This window comes from Phyllostomus hastatus, unplaced genomic scaffold (genome assembly GCF_019186645.2).
Source record: "Phyllostomus hastatus isolate PE091 unplaced genomic scaffold, TTU_PhHast_1.1 phas_contig_80, whole genome shotgun sequence".
Classification (NCBI taxonomy): Eukaryota; Metazoa; Chordata; class Mammalia; order Chiroptera; family Phyllostomidae; genus Phyllostomus; species Phyllostomus hastatus.
The window spans coordinates 21,592,501-21,612,929 of NW_025333960.1; the positions used below are offsets into that span (position 1 = coordinate 21,592,501).

A 20,429-nucleotide genomic window follows, 5' to 3' on the forward strand; every position below is an offset into this window, starting at 1 on the left:
ATTTTTATTCACAAATCGAGAAACCTGCTACTTCAATCCTCACCTTGTAGGCAACACTGCTGTTAGCTAATTGGACTGGTTTGAAAAATAAATTTCAGTCAAGCTTATATTCACTATATGGCCAGACTTTTTAGTTAGGCAAAATATCATCTGCAATAAGAATTAAAATCAGTTTAGTGGCTCCAATTGCAAGAACACTTACAAACCAAGGGTGCATCATCATAATTTTAAGCTTTCTACCAGCACCAATGAAGAGTTGGCAATGACCTCACATCCAGACCCAGATGGCACTTTCATTTTACTGGCCATTGTTCCTCCTGGATTTTGGGAGGAAACCTGCAAAATTTTGCTCTTGCTTTGTGACAAAAATTTAGAACATGTTTTGAATCTCTCTGCCTAACATAACAGCATATACAAAACGCACAAAATGTTAACGTGAATATTGTCTTTCTTTATTATTCTTTTTCTACCTAATAACACATTTTGGCATCTAATAAATTATATCATTGGCTCAAAACCCATAAAAAAGCCAACTGTGATAAACATCATAAATTGTATTGTCAAGTGGCATATTGTTATGTCAATGCTTTTTGCATGTTGCAACGAATGTGAACCCTGCCTTACTCCCTGCACAATCTTCTTAAGTGGATTCAGGCACAGACACCTACAGAAAGAATCTTCTAGAAATGTTGGGGTTTTCTGATTCTTGTTTCTGACAAGAATTTGACACATCAGGATATGTCAGGGGCACATGCGTTTTCACACACTGTAAGGTGTATGATTCTGGATTCTAAATACCATTCAGAGCAAAGTTACTGTTTTTAAACATATTGACTCACTTTTCTAAAATATATGAATATAATGACTTGCTATTTTGCAGACCTATGAACACTCCTCTGTTAGTACACAAAACCATGTGTCACATTCACATCTATTTACACTGAACTTACTCACTTTTGTCATTTCATTGCCTATTTACCACAATTTCCAAAAAAATTTTTTTCAAAGTAGTTTGATTTAAAAAGTAGAAAAAAATAACCGGGCTAAATCCTTAGTTACTGCTTTTAATGGAAATATAAAATTTTGTCTAAACCAAGGATAAGTTTTGTTGCCTGGAAAATACAATCAAGATCAGGCTTTGCTGCAAATATAGCGAAGTTATCACCAAGGACACCTTACCGGAGGCTCCTGAATTGAGCAACCCATGACTCGGGAAGAGATTCGTTGGGCACCACTGAAAGTGGTGTAGAGAGTGTCAAAAGGTGCGAGTTTGTGTCCCTCTACAATGCATATTAGCATTGTATGTTGAGGCCAGTTGCTCTAGCCTCAATTTTCTCATCTGTATAATGGCAATAATACTAACAATCTCATATCACATCCCAGGCTATTCAAGTGCAATATTTAGTGCACTAAACATGTCTGCTCAAATTTTGCTTCTGAGCAAAAACAAACCCCAGACCTTTTGAAATGAATTTCTTATGACTTGTACTTCTGCACATTATCAAGTATCAATACAGTAGCAATAAGGAGTAGGAATTAAGTTTAAAATAGTGCCACACAGCAATTTACGGTCCACTTCATGGGTGGTAGTACTGGTGTGTGTGTGTGTGTGTGTGTGTGTGTGTGTGTTAAATTTAGAAAAATCATGTTTCGTATACAGAGCTGTCATGGAATTTTGAGTGTATGAGTTTGTTATTCTGAGCCATTTGATTAAATTTAACCACAGGAAACTCTTCCAAGTCCTAATGAAGCAGCAATTACATCTAAAAAGGGAGCCAAGCCAAAAAACATCCTTTTCCAATATCTCTCTTACAAACATCAGACTACAATCTAAGCTCCATGGTTTTACTTCATTTTTATACCGTCTCTCTAAGCTGCTGGAAACGCGTTAAACACAAACCAGGGAGTGGTGCACCAGTTAGTCTTCAGTCGGAAAGGCTGACACCCAGTACATGTCTGCACAAAGACATGTGTGCATATGTGTATACACGCACACACGTGGAGAAACTTAAACCCACAAAAATGAAAATTTCTTTTAAAGAAAGGCCATTACAAATTAGGAAACCATAGTCATTGACAGAAAAATTCAATGAGATTTTAGAAATCAGCCATATGATTTAAGAACTTTCAAATGAACATACTTAAAATTTTAGTTTATAACATAACATGTGATAGTTCAAGAGATAGACCAGACAAAACAGCATTTAAAGAACGTTATAATTGTCTCTTCATTTAGAAGTGAACAAACCCGTAAGACTTGGAAGACTGCGACATTTTTCTTAAAAGACACATACTTGCACACAACTTTAATGAATGTATCATTACTGAGATAACTTAAATTTTTTTTCAATCATTAAAGAAGTTAGCTATCAAAACAGCCTGGACATAGAATGCACTTTATACTATTCCCAGGTTTTCACATCACACACATCCCATGTGACAGTGACTTCAGCAGAATGATGCGGCAACCCTATGATGCTGGAGACACAGAAAAAATGTCAAAGGCAATTCTTCACATTTGGATCTCATCGCATCAAGTGCAAATAGTGAACTTACACATGAAAATGCAATTTGCTCCTTCTAAAGCATACACTTTTATTTCTTGCAGAAAAACACATTCTTTCCCACTGCCTCAAGGTAAAAAGGATGGCATCTATCATGAGTGCGGGGAATGTCTGAAGGGTTTAGAAACAATCTTTTCATAATGCTCCTTTCGATGAGGAAGTGGAGTTATAAGTTACTGAAAATTCATAAAGATTATTAAGTTTGCATCCTCACAGAAGACCTGCCACTACTGTATCTCTCCACTGTCAGCATCCGAGCCCAGAACCACTGAGAATATGTTTCTGGTTCAGGATGCTCATCTGTTGTGTGACATTACTGTTTCACTGCATAAAAGAAAGGTTCTGCTCCATTCAAAACCCAGAACAAACAACAACTAAAAAAAATTGCTTCCAGTGGAACAAGTCTACAACATCTACAGTAAATTTGCTGTTCTATTTGTAATCCTTCGTGTAAGTAACTTTAACAGGTAAGTTTCTATTGCAGCAAGTCTACTCCACATTATCAACCTGTGCCCGTGCCTGCTGGGCTATATGAATGATTACCCTGTCCCTCAGTGCCCTCAGCAATGACCTACTGGGCACCCAACCCCTCCCAGCAAGGAAGCTTCCCAAACAACAGCAAGCTTTCCTGCTTGATGAATTCCAGCCTCACAGCTCATCTAAACTGAGCCTATGGGCTTCATGGTTTCCCTTCTTACTCTCCGCATAGGTCTATGGGAAGTTATGAAACATATTTTTCTAGTCCTCCCAGGAGCAAGGCCAGGTTCACAATTTGACCCCAGAAACACAGCTGTCCTGCAAAGCCAGACAGCCTGATAGAACTGAGTGTTAGTGCTCTCCGCCTGGCCTAACACAAACCGTAACATGCAGCGTGGAGCAATGTTACTTATGGGAAAAGACAAGCGATGGATTAGTGGGAGAAAAATAATGCGATTTAATCACATAAAAAATACCACAAGCATACAGCTCCTTTTCAACAAGCAGCACACCTCAGGGAAAGGTGCAATATTCTTATAAAACTAAGCACTTATGATTTAAAATGGACTCTGGACACACCCAGAAATTCCCCGTCCCATCACGTCAATATTCCCCCAGGGGATGATTTTACACAAACAGACAAAAATATCTATCTATGCCTCAGATAGAAGCCTTAGACGTGTGAGGCCTGATCCCAGGAACAGTGCGGGATCATGTGAAAGACTGTCACGGACTAATTAAGGACACCGCTGCCGAAAAAGGAAGGCTGACCCTGCAGTCTTATTTACACAATTTCCAGCCAGAGGGCTCTGAAGTGGAGCCCCAGTGGGGGCATTTCTATCTGAAACCCAAGGGCACCTGCATTAAGGCAACCGGTGTAAATGAATCCCTTTGCTCAATGACAGAAGAAAAGACACCAATACTTCAATTATCATGGTGTGGAATATATGTGCGGCCCTTTTGGACTCTATGTAAGAAGACCCAGTTACTTCTTATTTATTATGATTATTTGCACTTCACTGTGCATTCCATTAGAAAGAGGACATTTTGAGGCAAGGATGATAAGCTCTGTAGACAGAAGGTAGTGATTCAAAAATTGCAAAACTTCAGCTTTCAAAAATAGCCTAAGTGACCTCTTGCAGTACTCTGACCACTCTGCAGCAAGCAGGAGGCAACCCCTGTGAAGAGCGAATTCTGGCAAAGTTCTCTCTTCACAGATGATGCACAGCTTAAGCTATAATGAGTTTTTGGGTTACAAATGCTGAACGCATTAATATTCCTTGATGATAATTATCACAGTATAAGCACCTTTCCCAATGTGAGTAGCATAAAGCAACTGAAGCAGCATTTTTACTACATTTGAAACAAGCTGGAAAATGGGATTTTCTACTCTTGTAACCTGAGGTCAACATACATCAAGCACTGCATATTAACACACCTATGTGTGAACCCTGCACCACTTCCCTTCTCTTCTGCTCCACGTGCACCTAAAGCTAGCTCCTTTCTCCATTCCTCATCACAAAATTCTTGATGAGAATGCATTTCTGATAGACATAATTTCAAAACAAAATGAATTTGCCCCATCACATGAATCCTACGTTCTTCTTAGGAGAATACAAATAGCAAACAAGAGCAGTAAGCCATGTTTCACAGATGAGATGTGTCTCTGTGCAGTGGGAATGCACACTGTGGTCACTGGCTGCATATAAAACAGGATGAAAATTAGAAGCAAGCAAACAGGCTCCTGGAAGAACCAAACACATTACATATAAATCTGAACAAGCTACCAGCCTTTATCTTTACACCTTCAAAACTAATAATACTATTAAGCACTGAAAGGCTTGCATGTGCATTGTAACCCGCCAACATGATGGCAGTGATGAGGTCAGCATCATATTTACTGACAACATTTTCACATAAGGTTCCTAGAAGCCAATTTTCATTCCAGATTAAAAGAACAGTTATTGTTATTTGGATAATAATGATCAAATATTACAAGGAAGAAACCAATAAACATAATCTGTTATGCATCGCATCGGGATGTACAATGACATCTACTATTCAGTTGTTTGTCATCGCATACCCAAAACAGGTGCCCAGAGGGTTTAACTTACTATACCCCAATTTGCTGTGATAATATGCTCCAAATGGGCTATAAATTGATTTTCCCTCACCTCTTTTTCTTCCTTCTTCTCTATTCAGTGAAAAAGAAAAAAAATGTCTATTCTAAAAACTGATGCTAGGAAGGCTTAAAATAATGACAATGTAAGATATTTTTAAAAACATGCTATAATGTCATTTTAGTATTCTATGTAAATAATCCCAGCAGCACTTTGACTTAACAGTGGCAAAATGAAAGCCAGTTTGGACCCTTAATCTAAAGAGTGTGAATTGATTTAGGTGTTTTGCAGGTGTGAATCTGCTGCACTCATCTGTGCCGTGTTACCCCACACTTCATTGAGAAAATGTGCCACGCTACAACTGCTTCAAGTTCTCTACCATCATTTGTACTTATGTGCTGCAAAAATGTCTTCAAATCCCATTTGAATAGATGGCAGGGTTATGAGGGAACCTTTACTAAATATTTAAGAGCACACCGGCTTATTAAATACTATAATGCGAGAGCCATGAAAGCATGATATACAGTGCTTGCCTTCTTTTTTTTTTTTTACGTTAATGCTGGTGCTCGTTTTGAACACTTCCCGAGCCCATTCATCAGTAGAACTGATGCATTTTAAAAAGCCCTCATTTACTAGCAAATAAACGTGGGTAGAGAACCTTTTCAGTGTAAAAATGACTGAAAACCTATTTGGTTTTACTGTGCAAAATTTGCTTTACTCTGGCTAGAAAAAAGACCTCGCAAAACATTTAAAAGGTCATTTTGAAATAGTATTCAAAAGCTAAAGGTACACAGTTTCAAGTAAAAGAAAATAGGGTGTATTTTTGGTTCACAGGAATATACATACACCAAAACAAGACAACGGATTTACAGACAACCGATAAGCTACAGACATTTCTTAAATCTGGAAATAGTATCTCATACACGTATCATATAATGAGATCAACCACTACAACTGTTGTTTTTGACCACTACATTGTTGGCCAGTGACTTCATTTGCAACTATGCATGATTGCTTTTTAAAAATAATAGCTCGATGTAACTTTTGCACATGGTATGTTAAGATATTTTTAACTAGGACAATTTTATTTTGAAGTTAGTCAGAAAAATTTTAGCCTATTCTGGTGGGCAGAAAGTAGAAATTCTCTCTGCAAAGATATTTCTGTTCACAGAGAGATATACTATGGTCTAATTTAAAGAAATCTCCCTTTCCCATGGAGGCCTGCAGAGTGAGCGTTTCCCCTGTAAACACTGTAACGGTGATTATCTGTCCTCTCAGTTCTCAGTGGAGACTCTTGCTTTTGAAAATGTCTTGTGGTGACTTGCTAAATTCAGGCTATTTCAATTAGTATTACTGCACATTAAAAATTAATTGCATTACTGAGTGGATTAAGGTTTAAATTTCAATTCTACAGTACATGCACTAGAAATGACAGCTAAAAATCAATGTTCTTTGGCCCAGAGTCGGAAGTGTGTATGGTCGGATAGCACAGGACTGGCGTCACCGGCCAAGCAGTTTTAAAAGACTTGATAGTTCAATTGAAGGTGTGTCAGCTCTAATTCTAGATTTTAGTTTGAATGCTGCACCATAGCCCAGGCTTAGAAAAGGAAAAAGAACAACAGCTGCAGTAACCACTTGGAAAACAAATGGACACAGGTACTAAAATGGCAATACAAAAGGATTAACAGTCATGCAAAATTCACATAGAATTATCCCTCCATTAACCCTTGTACATAACTCTGTTCAATAAGAACATAAGGTCTCTGCCTTAAATCCACACTATTTTTTTATTAGTTATTGGGTGACAGAAGTTGGTTGGGGGCAGGAAATTGGCTATTTTGTTAAGAGAAATTACTAATATATACAATATGCATAATGACTTTATGTTTTAATGAAACCCAAGAAGATATTGAAAATACAAATCTTTTCCTTAAACAGTAATCCCATCGAAGTCCCTTCTGTAAATTACTAAACCTTTTGGGAAAGGGACAAAAATCAGTTGAACATCCTGAGTATAATTCCTAGCATCTACATGAAACATTTGAGGAGAAATCAGTCTACTTTTATTCACAATAAATTTGTTCTTTTAAGAAGATAAAGATAAGGAACTTTAGACATGAAGTGGACAGAGTAGAACAGCATCAATAAAGACCCACAGAGCCACCAGGATTTCTGAGCTGGGAAATGAACGGTGACTGGCGTGTGCCTAAGAGAAAACAATGATGCCTGCAAGGTCCTCAAGATCCCCTCTGTGCTGGAAGTGGCCAACAGCAAGTTCGGCAGCAAGAGAGTAAAGGAGATGGGAAGTGATAATAACAATAAAAAGAATAATCTGGTGCAAATGGGCCCCAAGGTGTGGTAGTCGTCCCCGTGCAACAATCACCCTTCGCTGCAATTTACTGACGTAGCTTCATTACAACACAGCGCAGCATATAACAGGGTAATGGACAAAGTGCACGCGTGGTTTGAGGCAGCACATGCCACGCTCGCAGCCACTGCCAGGGGAGCCCAGTCAGACAGTTCAAAACTAACGTTACCTGCAAAAACGTATTAAACAAAGAAATGCAACATGAACACAACATGGTGATGAACTGGGGGCGTGGGGAGGATAAAAAGTAGCAGAGAAAAGTGTGTTTCCTTCGTGAAATATTAACGGCACTTCAAATTAGGTGAGTTAAAACACCCTTTGAAGAGGTAACAACTTGTGGCTTTGTTCAAAGGAAAAGATAAAGAAAATGATGTTTCCTGTTTGGAAAACATAGACTGGCTCTTGGATTCTTATTTTTCTTTCCCATAAAGTGAGCTGAATGTTTTGAGGTGAACTGGAACACTGCACATTCAGGTTATGATTATTTAAAAGAGAAAATGATTAATTTTCTGATTCTTGCCTGCTGTAGCTAGCGGTCTTACTTTTCAGTCAGTGCCTGGAAGATGCTGAAGCACTGTGTTAAGGGGAAAAAAGAGATTCTTTCTTCACCAAGGATCATTGAGTATGTCATTGGTTAATTCTTGCTCTATGCTCCTCATTAGCATTACTCTCAAGTTTCTGGTTATCATATCCGAAATATTAAGACATAATAACTATGAAGGTGCAGATAATTGGATATTAACCAGAACATACTTGACTGGGCAGGAGGTAGGGCCCTGCTTAAACTAATCCTGAAATATATTAATCACCAATTAATGAAAGTGTTTCAAATTCATTTTCTATTACAGAACACCTCCGAGTAGCTAAGCTTTTTCTAACAAAATGACTTGGAATAACAAGCTAGAAATAAGGAATATGGGCCCTGGCTGGGGAGCTCAGTTGGTTAGAGTGTCATCCCACTACACCAAGGTTGTGGGTTCGATCCCCAGTCAGGGCACATATAAGAATCAACCAGTGAATGCATCAATAAGTAGACCAACAAATTGATGTTTCTTTCTCTTTCTCTATTTCTTTCTCTCTCTCTTCCTCTACCCCTGTCCCTCCCTCCCCCCTCTCTCTCTCTCTCTCTCAAATCAATAAATTTTAAAAATTTTTAAAGAAATAAGGAACATGGCCATCTGATGATGCCTTGAATTAATTCTTTACAGCCTGTTGTCAAGTAATCATGAAAATATAGTTAAAGCCTTGATTACTATTTTACAAAGTCTGAAGGAAGAACAGGATACACTTTTCAATATTCAGTGGCCTTGCTTTAAATTATAAATCTATCCCTTTAAACAGCAGGGACATGAGTAAATATTTCACCAGAGCACTACCATAGTATCATGAGAGATTTTCAGCCTAGACATCCAGACCCGCAACCTAACAACAGAGACACTCTTCTGATACAAAACCAAATGGGAAGAGGAGAAGTCCAGCAAAAACATGCTTTGTACATAGTGAAGAGTAAGTAGTAAGAAGTTGGTGAATACATTAAGGGATAAAAACATTGAAAAGACACCACTAAAGAAAAGAAAAAGGGAAGCTGGAAAAGGAGCATACGCAGAAGAAAAGTCACATGTCTGTGTAGTCCACGTGGCTGAGAGATTGCGTCTGACACACGCAGGTCTTTCATTAGCTTGGTTGTACAAGCCCCTTCTAAGCTCCCAAGAGAAACTTTGTGCATATTCACTGAGTTACAGAAACTGCTATGAAAATGTTGCTCATCTTAAAGGAAAAAAATAAAATTTCTAACTATATTATTCTCACAAAGGGATTCTAATATCTTTCAATACTTAAAAGGTATACCTCCCCGATACTCAGAAAGAGACCTGCATTTTTATGTCTGAAGAAACAAATCATCTCGATTAATACAATGTGAGGGATTAAAATGACGCCATCTCTCTATTTTCCTGCCGTTAGTCACTTAATCTGATGAAAATAGTAAGAAAACTCCTGTTATCTCAGATCTGTTTTTTTTATTCAGTTGTTTGTTGATTTTAATTTTAATAATTCTCAAATAAGCACTCACGGCAGATGAACTAAGACATGCAGGCAAGTAGGCCCTTTTATCAACAATTTTGCCACAGAAATACACAAACATTTCAATGGCTCTTCATTAGCAAACAAATCAACAAGTGATATTTTAATGCATGACTTTATTCCATCTCTGTGGGGACCGCAGTTGAGAGTGTGATGTACAGTACAGAGAAAGGAATCATCAGCCACAACGTCCCAGGGCTCTCTCCACTGAGGACTTCGCAGCCTCTGCTTAAAGAGTGCATTTAATTGACTGATAGACAGTAGCTTCTTTGTTCACAGAAGACAGCGAAGTAATGGCAGCTTGAAAATCGTACCATCTACAGGGTCTCCTGAGACTAGTAACAGGGGGATATGTGTCAGGAATAAATAAATAATCTAATTATTAAGCCACTTCCTGTCAAGTTAACTCCAATTTGTTGGCTTTTGAAGGCAACAAAACGAGGCATTTTTCCTCATTATGCTTCTCTTTTTATACCACTGGTAATCACAGGCGGATTAAAGGGTGCCTGATTGGTTTTTTTGTCAAGGAACTGAGAAGCAGCCAACAGTACAGAAAAACAGAGTTGGGGTTAGAAGAAATTTCATGCTTGTCTCCTTTCCAGCTCCCTAACAGCCCACACGGCTGCCCCATACAGAGCTGCCAGCTGTACAGCAAATGTGTACCCCTCCAACTGAGGCCTACCGGGCCACAGGCGCCATCCTGAGAGCTGTGAGATACCTTGCAATCTTGGCAGGTAGCTACTGCTGTCATAGGCATAATTCTAAAGGTGACCTATGAAACCCCATCAGCTCACCAAATGCAACAATATGAGCAGCCGAAGTTCGACACCCATTCTCCATATTGGCTCCCTCTCCTTTGTTTACTGCTATTAATGGCCCCGAAACTAGGAAATAACCTATGGAAATAGGTCATGAGAGACCTTTTCTCTATTCGTGTGTGAACTGATCCTGTAAAAAAGCAGATCATGATGCACATGTGTATATGCATGTATGCGTGCAGGAATCTGTATTTTTATCTATTGCTGATGACTTTTCTTGCCCTCCATTCAGAAGCGATTTGCAAACTTCAAGCAGAAAGATATATCCGCATTTGATAATAAACATATCAAACAATGAGTAAAAAACAGATACACTCGTGGCACATTCTAAGGCAAGTCAAAGGTGAGGACAAAACGAGAGCCAGAAGCCCCACCATTGCGTCTCAGCCAGTCACATGGAATTATCCATCTGGCACAGACTCCCCTCCCTGTGTCTCTGTATGGAGCCTAGGAAGGGAGGCTGGCACCAGTCGTTCACGCCGGTGCCACATTCTCCCTGCCACATTCTTCCAAGGCCCCTGTCAGGGCGGTGTGCTCTAAAATGTAACGAGAAACTGCATCTTCAGTGTGTCCCTGGGCTCGGTCAGCACCCCCCCGTCTCACAGAAAATCAACATCCTGAGGAACGTGTAAGACGCTATGTTAGGCGCTTGCAAATGAGAAACTCCACTAGCTGCCAGTATTTTTTATTCCTGTGAATCACAGCCGTTAGATGCAGGCTAAGATACAAAACAAGGATAAACATTCTGATTTGTCTTTTAGTAGCTTAACACTGACATAAAGAGATAGGCTCAAACATTTTCTTTAAAAGCTGTTTAAGAAATAAGAATCCAAATAAGCAAAAGGAGCTCTTGAAAACTGTCTCATTCCAAAAAGATGATTGAAAAAAATGAAGTTCTTTTTTTTTCTTTTATTTTCTGTTAAATGGTCTTTGTCCTGAGGAAGGCTGATCTGAGAGGAGCAGTGGCAAGTTCCTGGGGCCTTGCTCTGCACTCGGTGAGCAGTGTGGCTGTGTTCTATTTATGCCTCTGTATGTCCTTTCTGAACACATCTTGAATTTTTGTTAAATTGCGCAGATAATTAAACCCTCTTCATATTTACAGTCTGCTTCATTGGTACCATGAATTCTGTTTTCAGTTACTGTCTGCAAATTCCCTCTCTGAACAATTTCATACTAAGCAATAACACTTCATTTTACATAAGTTTTATCTGATGTCCCCATACAGAGCTGCCAGCTGTACAGCAAATGTGCGGTTCTCAAACTGAGGCCTACCAGGCCCCTGGCTCCATCCTGAGATCTATAAGGCACCTTGCTGTCATTGGCAAGCTTTCCCTGCTGTCCCTGTGACCATCACTCCACACTGCACACAACTTAAAATCATCTGATTATTAGAATTTGTGGTCCACACTCCATTTTATCCTTTATTTAATCTATCCCCAGATCACACATTTGTTTAAATGTTTTGGCTGGTTTACAAATCATGCAGCCATCTGCACAGTAGGTGTGACACCATTTTTTAGACAAAAGTTACGTTACCAACAAAGATAAAGTCATTTGAAATGCTTTGGTGTTTTGTTATTCTGCCTGGCTCACTTGGACCAACTCTAAGAAATAAATAGAATTATCTGTGTAAATCGATGAACATCTATGAAAAACAACACCCAGCAGAACGCCGAGCTTGCTCCATTACCTACGTTAATATCATGACAGCTGAGGAGAGATGACCTGGCCCACTTCTCATCTCTCCTGTACAGATGGCTATTAAAGAGAAAGTATCCCTTTTGTATGGTCCATGTAGAAACCCTTTATGGGCTTTTCAAATAAGCCAGCATTGCTCACATGAGGGTAGCTTTCTGTTACCATTAAACTGCCCAGATTTCATCTTTTTAAATCCAGCTCCTGATGAAATAAGCCAGTATTTCATCATATTTAACACCAAATGCTTGTTTCTTAATTCCTTGAATTTTATAAACAATCAAATAAAGATGACCCCCCCCTCCACCAAATTCAGTAGTGTTCTCATTTAGAATTAATGTAAAGTCCAAAGAACCTAATGACTTTGAACTTCCTAGGATAGTGCTGGCATATACATATATACACACCCACACATACATGCATTATTGTAGATTCATTTCTATCCTTTTTTTTTTTGAACAGCCAGTGGACACTGAGAGTTTAAAGGGCAACACGGCCCTCTATCTTCTTATGCAGAGATCCATACTTTTGGATATTTTCCCTTAAGACATATAAAATCCAAAACCACTATAGACCTGAAATATTGCTTTTAGTCTATGCTAAAGCAAGAGCACTCAAGCTGAAATGTTTCAGAGGTGATACTGAATGTCACAAAACTATAATGAAGATTAGTCACATAGCACACTATCCACTAAAGAAATGGAAGGAAAAGAATGCCATTTGTGACCTTAGGTATCAAGCAAATTGCAGAATGTATAAATGTCACTTGCCACAAAAACAAACTAAGATTCACCACACTGCACAAAACTGATGAATTAATTATTTTTATTTTGGCATTAGCGATACATATCATGTACAACATAACACACAGGGTACACAGTGACAGATATCATGTGTAATATAACACACACGGCACAGGTCTTCTCATGTGCACTGCAGAAGACTTGAATCTTTTCATGGTCTTTTAAACATTATAACTATCTACAAGACATTGAGTATTAGAGATGTGAATAAAAATAGTCAATATCTTTGCATCAGTGTGCTGTCACACTGAACAGTGTGCTGTTCATATTTGCTGTCATTTATTGTCCTAAATTCTAGTTTCATTTTTCTAAGAGATAAATATATTTGCTTCTCCCAAATGCCCTAAGCATTACCCTGGGTCCATCTGGGACATGTTTATTAGCAGCTATTTCTAGATTTCCCTATTTATTCACAACACAAGCTACTCTGCCACCTTACATATAATGGGGGTCTTTTTGATCAGATGAAAAATATAAAAATATAAGACATTAAGTAACAATTGCTAAGTCATTTTTAAAAAACAATTCTTAGGCAAATGGTTTGTAGCCATTCCCTTCCTATTCTCCATCCAAGAACTTTGAAGGGGATGGCTGGGAAAGGCCACAGCTATCCCCGACCACTTGTCCTCCCAAGTCCATGACTGCAGCAATCAGTTCCAAGGATAATGGCATTTCTCCCCTTTGATCATTTCTTTGTCGAGCTGACTGGCCTTCGATGGTGAGTGTACTGCTTGCTGGTTGTCTACCACCAGCCGCTTGCAATTTGCTCACTATGTTTCATGAGACAGTTGTTTGTGGCTGTTTGGAACACATTCGTCTCTTTGGGGATTTATGCGCTGGTTGCAATGCCAACCTCTGTAGTGATCGAAATTTCTTTCTAACTAAAATAGATAATTAGAGGCTGGTAATTATTGGTCAAGAATTATCAGAGTGAAAAAATTAAGCTTCTCATAAATAGTTCTTGGCAATGTCATCTCTTTATATTATCGCATGCCTAACAGCCCTTTATTCTGAGCACTTACGAATTTACTCTACTGCTGTTGAGCCTCATAATTTTATATGAGGCAATCCCTTTGCTGGGTTAAACACATTTAAATTCTCTAGTTTCATCTCTATCTGTGCTAAAGCATAGCAAATAATAATAACAACAAAAGCCTTAAAGAAGAAAATAACAATAAATATTTACTATGCTGATAGAAAAAGATGGGTGAATAATGAATTAAAGAACATAATACACAAAGGCTTCTTTCTGTATTCTCAGGTCAAAAGCCAACATAAACTACATAGAAGGAACAAAGGAAGACAAGAGAAATCTTCTCATCTGTTCAGATTTTGAACGAGGGAAGCCTTTTCCCCAGGAAAGCTGTGAAAATTTTTTGTAGCTCTTGTGTGTGTATGTGTGTGTGTGAAGAAGGACAGAAGCCCCTAAATAGTCACTTGTCTAATCTCTCACTGAAACTGTGTCAAAATGTGGTGAAGAGTGAGGTTTTCTTTTTTTCCTTAATAGACATAAGCCAAATCCCCAATGCATTTTTGTTGAGTAATTATTCCTGCAACGTGGACCCTGTGTCCACACCTAGCTGCAAAATGTCACTTCAGCAGAGCGTCTCCACTATGGACTGGGTAGAAACGTTGATGGTTTTCCTTTCATAAACATCCCAACAGCCTAAGACCTGCACATCCAGGAAGAAGTGTGGAGGTTGGCTGACAATGAAATTGCATTAAAACATCTGTGCTACACCTTATCTTAGTCACGGACACGGACAACAATGTGGGGGTTGACTATGGAAGTAGGGGGAGGGCTGTGTGGAGCGGGGCAAAGGGGGAAAATGGGACAACTGTAATGGCATAAACAATAAGACATTTAAAAATGGAAAAAATGTGTGCTACACAGAGGCAAATGCAAATGAGTTGGTTAAAGAAGAGATTAAAGTTACACCTCTTTGAGTCATGTGCAGACTTAGCTTTCCATCAAATGACATAATCCTTCCTTCAGACTGATTGAAATGTAAAACAAAATCTGTAAAAACACCATATACCCTCTCAACAAAAAGAGTAAGAGGATTTCAGATGGCCTCTAATCCCTCTTCCCTGCTAAATATCTCATTGAGATTATTTTTCGATTAGACAAAAAGTATACACAAATACACAACCTAAAAATACCCACCCTCAATGGAGGTATTTTAGCCAACAAAATAATGCTGCCTGCCTCATCTGAAAGACTAATATCACACTGGGATTTTAAAAGAGGATATCTTAGCCTTTGGGACATCCTGCCGTTACACAATCTCTGCCTGTCTCTCTGTCTCTCTCTCTCTAGATATTAACAACACTAAGGAGCTGAAGGACTCAGATGCATGGTCAACCGATAGAACAATTACATGGATGCTATTCATTTGTTTAGGCCTTAAGTGCAAGAGAGTTACATATTTTATTATTAAAAATAGCATGAATATTAAATAACTAGGGCCTCTGTGAAAAGGAGTAGAATTTGCTTCACTGATGGAAGGTGAATTGTTAAACACTCAGATCCCAAGAGGAACTGAGTGCTGTTTTAATCCACCATAAGGTGGAAGGGAAAAGCCTTGAGAAAGCACTAATGATGCAAAGAATTTAAGAGAAATACAAAGGGAAGGATACAAAGCAATTTTAAAAGAAGGGCCAGGACAAACCAATGAATGTTATGGACAAATGATACTAAAACTGGAAAGTCAAAAAGTCCTCTCATGTCCAACATTCAACTCACATTCTACATATGTACAAAAACATTAATATTGAGGCAAAAAATATATCTGATTGGTCCATCTGGGTCTTGTGATAAATAATAAATCCAGAACCCAATATAAGTTTATATTAAATACCACTAATCAGAAGCATGAACCACAAAGTTTCACTAAATTTTCCATAAGCATTAAAGAAAGGTTTTTACTGAAGCACATGTAAAACTATAGCAGAGGAACAGAATTATGAGTGATTGCCACCAGTAAATAATAAATTCTACTCAAGAAATAAAGAGATGGAAAATATTAACATTTATTATTTGGCAAGAAGAATTCAATTTTTAAACCTATTCCCTACCCTTTCCCCAAAAACAGTTTTGAAAGTTTATGTATTTTTAATGCAAAATAGAAGGAAACAGCAAAAAAACCCACATTATTTGAAAACCTCAGGTTGCCATCTTTTAAACACTCAGTAAAGTTGTCGATGTTATTCTGTCACATTTAAGAATATGCTGTTTAAAGCCCTGGCTGGCATAGCTCAGTGGATTGAGCACGGGCTGGGAACCAAAGTGTCCCAGGTTCAATTCCCAGCCAGGGTACATTCCTGGGTTGCAGGCCAGATTCCCCCAGCAACCGCACATTGATGTTTCTCTCTCTCTCTCTCTCTCTCTCTCTCTCTATCTCTATCTCTATCTCTATCTCTATCTCCTTCCCTTCCCTCTCTAAAAATAAATAAATAAAATCTTTAAAAAAAAAGAATATGCTGTTTAATGTATAAAAAAATCACTAAAAATATTAGTACTTAAATCTAGAAAACACAGAGATAAAGGATCAATATTTTAGCTGTTATGTGTACATTCAATTTTTCACAATTATGCACTTAGTCTTTTATAGGCAATAATCCTCCTGGAGACCCATCATTTGAGAACTATAAAGCAAATCCTATTGAAAAACTATTAATCAATTTTCCAACATGCTTTTGAATTTATCTTTATTAATTTCTACAAAACCCTGAGAAATTTTGTTAGGGTTGATTTTAGTGATCAGTAGCGAGAGTGGCAGCAACCCTCCCCCTGACTATGCCCAGAATGCTACTAGTTAGTGTATAATGAAACTGTTACCCCAAGTAACAGGTTCAGGATCTAAAACATTGTCTTTTCTTCCATGGCTTAGAATTTGGTAATAGACAGCACGAGATTAAGTAGACTTTTTAATATCATATGACAGTTATTTATGACATTACAAAATACCACGAAGTGAATGTGAAATAAAAAGTTTTCATAGTATAAAAACACCAGTGAGTAACAAAAATAGTATAAAGAAACAGCAATTGTCATTTTACTGGTAGAAAAAGATCTGCTTGATAAAGCTTAATTGGCTGGTAAAACTCTTAGTATTATTACTAAGTGCTTATCAAATTAGAAAACATAGGGAGTAACCCCAGAGGAATTAAGGGATAATGGGACATTATGAATAAGTGAAAAAAATGATGCGTTTAGCCCTAGCCCATGTGGTTAATGCAAACACCGGCCTAGAGTGACTTCAGAGATCTCTACCCAAACAAACCCCTTGTAAGATCTATGTAAAATTAGGTGGGAAATAAAAAATGATAACTGAATCCTTTACATGATCTTTTTAATCATGATTATTTCCAGGCTGTTGAAACCATACATATAAAACTAGTTTATGGCAATTTAAGTTATTTATGTTTCCCTATCACAAAAACTCACCACTTAGATTTTGATACAAAGATGCTTAAGCAACACACAACAGTCCCATTACCATAATAACTTCTGAAATTAAAACCTGTCTAAAACTCCATGGAAAGCTAACATCCAGTTCATTAACCATTCCTGTTAGTTTTCAATAACGCAAAAATGATTAGAAGTTTAATTTGTTAATCACCTGTGTTTTGACTGGAGTAGATATACAATCCTCAGCAGAAGTCTAAACTAGCCCTTGCAGAAAATAAAATGTGGTAACGCTTTATCAGGCCTAATAATAGTAATAAAAAAATCAATCATGCTTAGGTAGAACATTGATGATTGAACAATTAATTCATCTTTAACTCTGTTTAATTATATAGGCACTGATGTACACAAGTAGGAGAAAATCTATCCATAGTAAGGTTTAGAGTGTCACTCACCGATCATGTGATTTGCAACATGAACCTGAATGTCCCATTCATTGTAGAAAACCATCTGACACTTGATGCACTGATAGGTCTTCTTCTGAGAAAACAAGTACAAACAGAATTACTTAGACACATGCACTTTATAATGCTTTGTTTAAAAAAAAAAAAAACAACCCAACCCTACTCACAGCTGTATGTGGAGATGCTGGTCTTACTCATGCTGCTTACTAAACTACCGTGGGGCTGGGTGGGCCAAGTTCCACAAGTTCCTTAGGAAGGAAGGCCTTGTGGCTCGATCTCTACACATTATTCTTAAAGTTGCAAACAGTTGGAAGACATGAGGCACATAATTATGGCATACTATATTTTTAAATATTCCTAAATGCAAAAACAGAAGTTAGTATTTTTGAGAAAATCTGTAACACATGGTTGTAAGTCTCAGAAACCAATGTCTTTGAAGGCCAGGCTTTCATTCTGACCGACATAACTGTGGTGTTGCTTCTAGAAATCCCTACGTAAAACGGCCAATAAATTAAGATTCATGGAATCTAGCCAAGAGATTTTGAGATTTTAATTTTTAGCTGAAGTCCAAAATCTAGATGATATTTCAGGAACTGCTAAGTGCCAGCATTTAAATACATATTTTCTCCTGCGAGGAAATCATGCAGTTTCATATCATATTGAATAGTCTAACACCATTTATCATTTACACAAGAGTCCTGTGAAGTGAGTAGAGCAGGATTTATTATAAATTCTGGTATCATAAATAAAGACACCGAGGCCCGAGGACGTAGAAGGACGTGCCTGATGTCCCTACAGCTGGGAAGAGAAATAAGCTCTCTTGATTCTAAATGCTGGGCTCTAAAATAAAGCAGCCTTTATGGTTTTACATCTTTGTTGTTGTGTCCCCCATACGGCTCCGTACATATTAGATGAACCCAATCAAGCACTGGTTCCATTCTCCAGAATACAGTTACATAAATTCCTTTATGATGAAACTTGATATTGACAATTAAAACCATCTTAGAAAACAAAATAAACCATTATGAAATAATCCATTTTTAAAATTCCCCAAACGTGAGAGACAGAGACAATTGTAAAATCACTTCAGTGACCACTTGTTAAGGCAATCTTGCAGAATTATCATTTCATCGCACTTGCATAAAATTGTTTTACTAACAGTAGCAACAGGGAATATCAGTCTGTAAACTGCAATTAAGTTTAAAGAACTCAACAAAATCAAAGTTAAGCACAAAAAATTTAGTGTCATTTCATTACTGATTAAAACCATAAATGTCATTCATGTAATTTTTTTTAATTATCTCTACTTAATGTAATATTTGCTTCTGCAGCAGAAAAGGGTATTCCTTGTAAAACACAGACGTATAGGCATCCTTCTGATGGAAGCTTTCTAAATAATCTAATGGGCTTTGTACATTAGGCACATTGTGAATTGAGCGTGCTGAATCTAAATCTAACAGGGACTTGAAAAACCCTGACGATCACCAAGGAAGATTTACTGCGCTGCGCTGTTTACAAGATGCTTTTGATGGTGACATATATAGAGCAACATGTGTTGCGTAAATAACATCTATTCCTCTTTTAACAATATTTCCCTTTAGAACTAGTTAGAAAATATTTCTTACTCCCAGATGGCCTACATTACGTATTGTTTATTAGCATACTTCTAGCATTATTCCTGATATGTGACCTTGCTGAAAAACAAAGAAACATAAACTTAATGGCTAGTCTTTTCTCTTGTTAGCACAGTAAAACATACAGCATGTCGAAAACTGTCTCCAAAAATGATGACTGATGAATATGTTGGTGCAATATGCTAGGGCTTTTTTTCCTGGCCTAATAATAAAGAATAAAAATCACTTGACAAACCAAAATAATAAAATACTAGCACTTACTACTACCTTCAAAATGAACTGACACATTTGAAAATCTATGTACACGTTTTCTTTTATCATTGAAAGAAAATGCTTTTGTCACTTCTAATAATTCAAACACTAGAAAGTATTTAAAATGTTACTTTTTCTTGTCTTTTTAACAAAGTCATGTTCTTATCTGAAAGCTTCTACGGTAGGGGGCTAGACGAAGTAAGAATTTGATGTGACACAGAAGAGTGCACCATGACCTTAAGACAATGCAGCTTGAACTTCACCACACTGCATCGTGCATTTCCCAAACACAGAACAAGGATGTGCAAATTGGGATGCGTTATGGTTTTCTTTTTAAGTCACGATATAAAGTTCAATTATACCCTCAGTTTTTTAAAATGTTTAAATGAACTTTAAAACATCCCTTATTATAATTATAGACTTTTAGCAAAACATTTTGGGACCCCTGCCCACTTGTATACCAACTTTCCATAAAGTGATTATAACCTCTGAACAGAGCTGGCCTGGGGGAGCTTTTCCCCTTGGAGGTGAATCCATTCCAGCTCTGTACAGCTGAGTTTATGAAGAAACTCTCCCTAATTCTAGGATTAAATCTGCCCTCCTGCTACTTCACCAATTGGCTCTAACTCTATGCTATGGAGCTACAAAGAACAGGTCGAAGCCCTTATCTAACATGACAGCGACGTTAACCCCTTTCCAGACTGGAAATAGAAGTCTGGAGTAAGAAACGCTTTGAACAAC

General features: G+C 37.7%; 1 protein-coding gene across 4 annotated transcripts in view; it reads right to left on the reverse strand.

Moving 5' to 3' along the window:
- The window catches only part of ZNF521 (zinc finger protein 521), a 283,198-nt gene that overhangs the window by 107,620 nt on the left and 155,149 nt on the right, over positions 1 to 20,429 (reverse strand). For 3 of the 4 annotated variants that reach the window (XM_045850065.1, XM_045850069.1, XM_045850066.1), the window contains one exon: positions 17,794 to 17,878. In XM_045850065.1, the coding sequence (XP_045706021.1) occupies positions 17,794 to 17,878 (85 nt within the window). The remainder of the gene's footprint in view (positions 1 to 17,793; positions 17,879 to 20,429) is intronic. The other variant, XM_045850067.1, reaches the window with a different exon arrangement.